This window comes from Anguilla anguilla, chromosome 2, assembly GCF_013347855.1.
Source record: "Anguilla anguilla isolate fAngAng1 chromosome 2, fAngAng1.pri, whole genome shotgun sequence".
Taxonomy (NCBI): Eukaryota; Metazoa; Chordata; class Actinopteri; order Anguilliformes; family Anguillidae; genus Anguilla; species Anguilla anguilla.
Genome location: NC_049202.1, coordinates 71,123,164 through 71,132,787, shown reverse-complemented (window position 1 = coordinate 71,132,787; position 9,624 = coordinate 71,123,164). Strand labels below are relative to the sequence as shown.

At 52.6% G+C, this 9,624-nt stretch overlaps 1 protein-coding gene across 1 annotated transcript in view; it reads left to right on the top strand.

Annotated features, from left to right (window-relative positions):
• The first annotated feature begins 589 nt into the window (after window positions 1-589).
• The window catches only part of cygb2 (cytoglobin 2), an 11,740-nt gene continuing 2,705 nt past the window's right edge, over window positions 590-9,624 (top strand). Inside the window, exon 1 of the mRNA XM_035402983.1 lies at window positions 590-1,102. Coding sequence (XP_035258874.1) covers window positions 957-1,102 — 146 coding nt within the window. The 5' untranslated portion in view covers window positions 590-956. The remainder of the gene's footprint in view (window positions 1,103-9,624) is intronic.

Below are 9,624 nucleotides of genomic sequence, written 5' to 3'. Positions count from 1 at the left end.
CGGTCACTTATCGTAAAATTCACTTTCAAACAACGCGGAGAGCTGAGAGTTGTTATCGCGCGGAGCTGACAAAGTTCCGGAGAACTGCAAATAGGCCGTGACTCGCGCCACTTACTGGGAAAGCGGGGCGCGGTGGTGACCTTCGCCCACCTTTTGTTTTCAGAGCGGACTTGCGAGCAGGCTTTCCGTGTTCACGTAAACATCGGCGACGCCCCCCCCCCCCCCCCCCGTTGTGAAACACGTCCTGCGCCTCAGCCACGTCTCTTAGCGCTTGGCCACGTCTGACCTCGGCGTGGCACGCTTGTGGGGTGCACAGATTATCCCAAAAAAAAAACCAGCAAACACACCTGTTAATTGGCCCCCCTTATGCTTGCTGGTCACCTTTTCTTTTTTTTTTTACTTGTCAGTCGTCATTTGCATTGCAGGATTACACCGAGCGTTTCTGTTGGTGTGTGCGTGTGTGCGCGCGTGTGTGTGTGTGTGTGTGTGTGTGTGAGTGTATGGGCGGGGGTGAGCGTGAAAGAGAGAGAGAGAGAGAGAGAGAGAGAAAAAGGGAAAAAAAGAGGCGGGTGGGTAATACAGGAGAACACTCACTACTCACTGCTCTCTCTCGCTCTCTCTCTCTCTCTGACTCTCACTCTCTCTCTCCCTCTCGCTCGCTGTCAGGTCTTCACAAACACAGAAGTTCAGACAAGAGGCAGCTCCTGAGCCAGAGAGACGGAATTAAAAAAAAAAAAAAAAAAAAAAAAAGGGGAATCATCTCGGAGGAGCAAGTTTGCGAAAGAGAAAAGAGCAGATAGACAAAGGGGAGAGGGGTGGGTGGGGGGTATATTTGGGTCGCTCTCTTTCCTCCTGGATCTGTTTTTCCACCTTCCGTCCTCCGCCTGTGACTTCGCCGCTTCGCTGCCCTTTCCTTCGGCGCCGTTGCTGGGGAGGATTCGCCGCGGGAGCGCTGGATGGAGGAGAAGGAGCAGGGCGAGAGGGAGATGGAGCACCGGGAGCGCGCGGAGCCGCTGTCTGAGGCCGAGCGCGGCATGATCCTGGACACCTGGGCGCGCGTCTACGAGAACTGCGAGGACGTGGGGGTGTCCATCCTCATCAGGTAGCCTTTCCGAAAAACCCGCCGCGCCCCCGCGTGTCCCCCTGGCTTCGCGAAGTTAAATAGGCAAACTGAGCGCGACAGCAGTGTGCGTGCATGGTGACAAAAAAAAAAGTGTGTGTGTGTATGTGTGTGTGTGTTTGTGCGTACGCGTGCGTGCTTGTGCGTGCGTGAATGCCTGTGTGTGAGAGTGTGCAAGTATGCGCGCATGTGTTTGTGTACGTGCGTATGTGTGCGTGCGTGTGCATGCCTGCCTGTGTTTGCATGACTATGTGTGTGTGTGTGTGTGTGTGTGTGTGCATGCACGTCTGTGTGTGTATGTGTAAACATGTTTGTGTCTTTGTGCATGTGTGTGTATGAGTGTGTGGTGTTTGTGTGTGTGTATGCATGCCTGTGTGTGTGTGTGTGTGTATGTGTGTATGCGTTGTATGTGCATGTGTCTGTGTTTGTGTGTGTGTGTGTTTGTGGTGTGTGTGTATGCATGAGTGCGTGTGTATGCATGTGTGTCTGCATGTGTGTGTGTGTGTGTGTGTTTGTGGTGTGTGTGTGTGTGCATGTCTGTGTGTGTGTGCTGTATGTGTGTGTGTGTGTGTGTGTGTGCTGAAGTGCACAGAATTAAGGTTTGATGCTCATATAAAGCAGGCATGAGAGAGCAGGCGCAGGGGGGCTGTGGAGGCTGTGGAGGCAGGGAGGCAGGGAGGCTGTGGAGGCTGGGAGGCTGTGGAGGCTGTGGAGGCTGGGAGGCTGCGGAGGCTGTGGAGGCAGGGGGGCAGGGAGGCTGCGGAGACTAGGAGGCTGTAGAGGCTGTGGAGGCAGGGGGGCAGGGAGGCTGTGGAAGCTGGGAGGCTGCGGAGACTGTGGAGGCTGTGGAGGCAGGGAGGCTGGGAGGCAGGGAGGCTGGGAGGCTGCAGAGACTGGGAGGCTGTGGAGGCTGGGAGGCAGGGAGGCTGTGGAGGCTGGGAGGCAGGGAGGCTGTGGAGGCAGGGAGGCTGCGGAGACGGGGAGGCTGTGGAGGCTGTGGAGGCTATGGAGCATGAGCAGCAGAGAGGAAGGCTAGCGTACGGCTAGCATTAGCACAGCTGCCGAACGTTTCCTCCACCTGGCATCAGCAGCTGGCCTGTGAGACAGATCACCAACAGGGGGACCTTGTTTCTTCATTAAATCACCTCCGTCTATTTTTAAGATTAACATTACCTCTCTCCACTCGTGCAGGGTGGCGGTGCACATGGGGGTAAATTAGGGCAACAGAGGGTGCAGCTTTGACACCACTTCACCACAGTTCAGTCCAATCGTGTCTTTGCTCATATTATCTATAACTCTGTTACTACTTCTGTGCAATTTGCATGCGGTTGTGGAAGCTGAGGTAACTGTATTCCAATTTCAGATTTATTACCACATTATTGTTTTTGCCATGATATTACCCTTCTACCCTGAGCTGTTGACATTTCCCCATTCTGCCACCTCGTGCGATTGCAATGCGTACGCGCTTGTGGTTGTACTCAAGTGGTTTGTTGATACTTTCAATACTCTCTGAAAACATTTCTACACCCGTTTTAAAAACACGGAGCCGCCAGATTCTGATGCATCCCCCGCTGCCACGTTAAATAATATCCTGCCAGATGCGCAGCCGTTAAAAACCATAATGGGAACTGGGGCATCTTCAGTTTCCGACGATGGCTTCTGAAAATGCACAAGATTCCATTGCTGAGTGGAGACATGCTGATTTAAAAAAAAAAAACTGTAAGGAAATGTGCTTCATAGGAGGTGTTGTAGCTAGTTTTTTCCCCCCTCCATGTGCTAGAAAAACAGAGTTGAGAGAAAAGTTACATTCTCAAAGCTCGCCAGGCTAATTCTCAGCAAGTCTGTCTTATTAGAATTTCACCGAAGCGGGTAATTCTTCATGGGGGTGTTGGGGGGGGGGGGGGGGGGTGCTGTTACTCTTGGCCGGTTCAGTGCGCGGTATCAGTTTAATGGGATGCGGCGCCTGCTTTCTTCAAAGCGCTAGCAGGGGACTGCTCTGCCGGGGTTCGGCTGGCTACTCCGCATCTGCGGCTTTTGAGATGATCGCCCCAAAAAAATTCAAATGTGGCAACACACGGTCACGCAGCTTCGGGTTTTCCTCTGCGCGTGACCAAGATCTGAGGCGCTTACGGCTAAGAAAATATGTCAGGGCACCTCTCCGTAATCCGTGCCGGCGGTTACGTGGCGGGGTTTGTCGTTCGAGGCAGAATGTATTACTGAATGCGGGAGATAAGACGACACAGAAAAGGCGAACACCGGTCTGCTACAGTTAAGCACTCTCTCTGAGTCCGACAACGGCCGACGGTTTTTCTTTTTTTAATAGTTTTTTTTTTTGCGTGGGGGTTGGGTGACGACGGCAAGACTTTGTAATTTTTTGCATTCATCAGACGTGACTGTTCAGACACTTAATTGTAACAGTTCAACCCAGGGTAATGTGGATAAATTACAATAAAATGAATGAAGAGTGCAGGAACAATGTTCCTTTGATTATGTTGACCATCGTAATTGGCTTCTTGGCAGACTTTCATGAAGTTGTTTGGTCAAGGCATTAGCACTGTCACGAATCCTGTAAAACAATACAGTGTTCTTATTTCGTCTTTGCAGCACATTTCTTTACACAGCCGTCTGCTGAAAAGGGATGCTGACAATCTGCACTAACCAATCAGTGGGTATCTTTCCTCGTTGCTCTCGTCTACCAGATGCATGGAACACATGATCCATTAGAACTGAGTTGGGGTAATTATGACTGGTTGGGGTAATTACAGCTGGTTGGGGTAATTACGGCTGAAATTAGTGACATCTTCTGATTTTGGGATTAAAAATATGTCTTCCTGTTATTCTCTCCTAAATTTGAATATGCCCCCAGAACAGTGTGTTTGTGTGTGTGTGTGTGTGTGCGTGCATGCATGTGTTTGTGTGTGTACGTGTGCATGTGTGCGTGTGTGCATGCACACCTGTGTGTACGTGCGTGTGTGTGTGTACGTGCGTATGTGTGTGTGCGCGCATGTGTGGGTGTTTCTGTGTATGGGTGTGTTGGTGTTTGCATATGTGGGTGTGTTGGTGTTTGCATATGTGGGTGTGTTGGTGTTTGCGTGTGTGTGTGTGCACGGGCGTGTGTGTGTGTGGGTGAGTGCATTTTGGGCAAGAGGGTTTGGCTTCTACTGTTGTTAGTTCATCGCACAACTATTAGATGACCAGCATGCTCCTTGTATAAACCCTAAAAAGAATGTAAACACAACAGCAACATACAATTACACCAAAGGCTGTAGCCTGTGTTGTATCAGTGTGTGTGTTTATGTGTATGTGTGTGCACGTGAGCATGTGTGAGTGGGTGTGTGTGCATATGTATGTGTGTGGGCATGTGTGTGTGGGTGTGTGTGCATAGATATGTGTGAGCATGTGTGTGTGTGTGAGTGGGTGTGTGTGTGTGTGTGCATGCATGGGCATGTGTGTGTGTGTGTGTGTGTATGTTGGTACGTCTGCTCTGGTATGAGGGTTTTTAATGGTTCACCCATTCCGGGGTATCAGATCTGCTCATGTTCAGGGCCTGCTGATCAAAGCATGCCTCTGTGCAGTACTCTGACCCTCAGTGTCCACTGAGGACAAAACCATGCAATAAACTCCATGTAGTAACGAACAGTCTTTCCTGACCGGATCAGATAAACGAGAGCAAATGTCATACATTTCCTGTAAAAAAAAAAAAAACTACGTCCACAAACGGTGACTCTCTGACTCTGAACTATGGCATCTGATTCGCTCCTGCAGTTGAGCCAGAGCCTGGCGTGCAGAAACGGCGCGGTTGTGGAATTGTGTAGTCACCCCCTTGCGTTTGCTCTTCAAACACAGGATACGGCTCAGCAAATTAACGACAGAAAAATTGGCACCGCAAAAACGAAAACATGAAGTACGGTCTTCAGAACAGAAAGAGTTTTTTTTTTTTTTTTTTTTTTAAGGAGGAGGTTAAATAAACACAGTGCGCAAATAGCCCATGGCTGGGCAATGCCCTCGGAGACTGGTACTGACTGCCTGGGCTTTCACGATAACAAACGGCATCATCTGGAGAAGGATGCATGTTTTCATTGAAGGGAAAAGATCTTGCGCGCTTGGCATTAAGACGAACCCCACCCCACCCCCCCGCGCTTCTTTCAGCGTAACGGCTCCCAGCTCTTTCCTTTACGGGATTGCTTTTAAAAGCCCCGTCCACACGTGTACGCATGCAGGCTGTCAGTTGCTTAGCATTACCCAGACGGGCCTGAGACTCGGACTCCCTGCTGGCACTCCAGCACTGGCGCTGTGCCAGTCAGGTGCCCACCAGTCCGCAGCGCTCAGTCTGCCAACGGGGCCTACCAGCCTCCTGCAGGGGGGGTCTGGACTCAGTCTGCTAACATGCTAATGGGGCCCACCAGCCTCCTGCACAGGGGGCTCTGGACTCAGTCTGCTAACGTGCTAATGGGGCCCACTAGCCTCCTGCATGGGGGGTCTGGACTCAGTCTGCTAACGTGCTAACAGGGCCCACCAGCCTCCTGCATGGGGGGGGTCTGGACTTAGTCTGCTAACGTGCTAATGGGGCCCACCAGCCTCCTGCACGGCGGCTCTGGACTCAGTCTGCTAACGTGCTAATGGGGCCCACCAGCCTCCTGCACGGGGGGTCTGGACACCAGTTTGGGTCATGTAACACGTGGGCCCTGGCCAAAATCGCAGGGCTCCAGCATCCATCGCGGTTAGAGCAGGTCAGTGAAGTCCCCCCCCCCACCCCCCACCCCCCCTCTTGCTATCAGTTCTCCTCAAGGACAAGACAGAATCTGTGAGAATTAGTAGACCGGCTCAGGGCAAACATTGAGACTCTGTGAAGCCCTGAATCCCTTCATCATTAATATTAACGCCCCACTTTCCGTTCTGAATCTCACTCATCTTCGCCTCGTGTGTGTGTGTTTGTGTGTGTGTGTCACAAGTCTCCCTGGACGCGAGCGATCTTTTGAAATCACTTTCAGTAATTTAGTATCGTGGGCAATTTATTTTAAAAAATGTACAGATGGATAAACCAACCAGAGAAACTGGAAACGGTTACGGTTCTCAAACGTCTGATCTTCTCGGCGACTGGCAGATGGCTGGAGTTCTTGAAAATATTGCTCTCCGGCACAAGGAGGGCTGTTCAGACGGAGAGAGGCAGCTCGTGCTGCACTCTTCCGGGGCGAGTGCTCGCTGAGTGTTTATGATACGTCCCCTATGCGCGCGGCTTGCCCTGAGCCTCCGACATCTCGATGGGCACCCCTCAGGAATTACGCAAGAGGGCGCCGGGTCAGAATTCAGCCTGTGAGAAAGTGCATTTTCCCCAAGTGTAATCCCTCATAATTAAGCAGAGCGGGACTGATAAGCCCCTAATTACAATGTGTTAATGAAGTCATTTATATGCAGCCACTGGCCGGGTCATTCGATGTGAAGGTTCCCCGCACGTAGACGCGTAGGATTTCCATTCTTCCCCCCGCACAGTTGTGTTTCTCTAACGTTTTTGAACGTGGTTCAGGGTTCAGGGTTCAGACCGCGTGCCAAATCAAGAGAATATGTTTACAAAGCAAGACAATTCTTTCCCCCTAGTTTATTATCTGTTGTGGCCCCCCGTTCAATAAATAATAAATCATAGCATTTTACAGGAAAATTCAACATCTGGAAATAAAACAAGAGATGAATTCCCCCTTTATTTACATAGTTTCATGACACAATTAAGTAGCTCGTGAAATAAATAAGCAGAAACGTTCCTCGGCGAAGGGGGGCCAGCAAATCTTCAGGCAAATTCCCGCAGACACACCCTGGCCTTGCGTTTCCCGCTGCTGAGCGATGGGGACGGGGAGAAGCGGACAGCTGGGACAGGTGCGCGCGCCCCCCGGCCCGCGCGGAGCCGCTGTGGACGCCCCCCGGCCCGTGACGGGACCCGGCACGGCGGTGCTGCGTGGGGCCCAGCCACGTGGGGCCCAGCCGGGGTGATGAATAAATAAAAACCTCCAGCGTCGGCCACGCTGGGGCACGACGGCACCGGGGCGAGTCTTAACTGGGTCAGCGGCGAAAACGGGAGTACGGGATGGGGGTGAGGGGAGGGGAGGGGAGGGGAGGGGAGGGGAGAGGAGAGGAGGGGAAGGGAAGGGAGAGGAGGGGAGGGGAGGGGAGGGGTAGGGGAGGGTAAGGTTCATCAGAACCAGGGTGGGGGTGGTGAGTAGTAGGTGGTAGGGGGAGAGGGTGAGGGGTAGGGGGAGGGGAAGGTTCACCAGAACCAGGGTGGGGGTGGTGAGTAGTAGGTGGTAGGGGGAGAGGGTGAGGGGTAGGGGGAGGGGAAGGTTCACCAGAACCAGGGTGGGGGTGGTGAGCAGTGGGCGGTAGGGGGAGAGGGGTGAGGGGTAGGGGAGGGGAAGATTCACCAGAACCAGGGTGGGGGTGGTGAGTAGTGGGCGGTAGGGGGAGAGGGTGAGGGTAAGGGGTGGGGAAGGTTCACCAGAACCAGGGTGGGGGTGGTGAGTAGTGGGCGGTAGGGGTGAGGGGTAGGGGGTAGGGGGTGGCGGGTTTGGAGAGCTGAGGACGCCCACCCAGATCCTGATAAAATCGCACAGCTGTTTATGAAAGAGCTGCGGCGGCGGCGGGGAGAGCGCGCTCGGTCTGAAGCAGCGAGGATGAATAGCTGCGCTCAACTCGAACCCCCTTCAGGGGAGAGCCCCGCCCCGGGGGCTGTATTCACCGGGAGCAACGAGCCTTTATCGAGCGGGGGGGGAGGGGGGAGACGGGCAGACAGACGGCAGGGAGGAGCGGCGCGCTCCGGGCGCTTTCTTAAAACACTTTTCGCTAAATCTTCGCTCATTCGCACGGGCGCGCCCGGCCTCCTCCTTTCAGTCGCAGGTGCGGGGGCCCTCTCGCCGCTCGAGCGCTAATTAGCCCCCACGCCGGCGTCCAATCGCATTAGCCGCGGAGAGGAGCGAGGGGAGAACTCGGGCTAAATTGGACACGCGGAAATTTCGGTTTTTTTTCTTTGTTTTTTTTTTTTTTTAGTCAGGGCGTCCGCGCGTTTATCCGCGGAGACGCAGATTCGTCCGCAGAGCCGCGCCGACGGAGAGGACTGCGTTATCACAGCGCCAATCACTGCAAAACCACCGAAGCACACCGCACCCCCAGGCCCCCCCCCCCACCCCCCCCCTCCTTTATCGCCAGTGGGAGACGAGCTTGAAGTGAGCGAGCTCCCCACCATACACCCCCCTGCCACCCCCCCTCCTCCTCCCCCCCCTCCCCACACTCCGCTCTTCTGGTGGCTGTCGCTCAGCACCTGTTTCTAATTACGCAGACGGAAACTTAATGATTTTCTTCTCATCAGCACCACTTCTCTGTTCGTCTGTCAATCACGCCGCGGCGTCGCCAGAGACAAAAGGCGCACAGCCGCTCGAGCGAGCTGCAGCAGGATGCCGCTGTTCTGTCTCACACACACACACACACTCACACACACACACACACACACACACACACACACACACACGCACGCACGCACTCGCACACACACACACACACTCGCACACACACACACACAAACACACACACACACACACGCACGCACGCACGCACACACACACGCACGCACACACACACGCACACGCACACGCACACACACACACACTCGCACACACACACGCAAACGCACACACACACACATGCATATGCACGCATGCACAAACATATGCACATGCATGCACACATACAAACACACATGCATGCATACACACACACACACACACACTCACATATGCATGCATACACACACATACACGCATGCACAAACATACGCACATGCATGCACACATACAAACACACATGCATGCATACACACGCACACACTCATGCATGCATACACACACATACGCGCATGGACAAACATACGCACATGCATGCACACATACAAACACACATGCATGCATACACACACACACATGCTTGCATACAAACACACACGCATGCACAAACACGCACATGCATGCACACAAACATGCATGCACAAACAAACGTACATGCATGCACACATACCCACACGCATGTACACATGCACATGCAAACACATACACATATATACACCCACACATAAACACTTCGCCAATTACCCCACAAGTACTTCCTCTTGAGATTAGTTTCTTTTCAAACACTGCCAATAGCAAGGGTTGGCTTATGGTTTAATAAGGTTTAGGGGCATACAAGGTAATAAGCGATGCTTTTTTTTTGTGATGTAAAATGACTTTGCCACTGGCCATAAGATGTAATAAGTATATAACTCTTGTTTTTTTTTTTTGGTTTTTTTTTTTTTACTTTTTATCAAATTATTCTCCCATTGCCACAGGGCATTCACATTCCTGTGCCTCAGTGTTTCACAACCGCATTTACCTGCGATGTACCCTTGGCCGTGAATTTATTGCGATTGAATTCAGAAAGATAACGGGGATATTCAACGATGTCGAAACTGCCGACTAGTGCCGCTTGGGTAT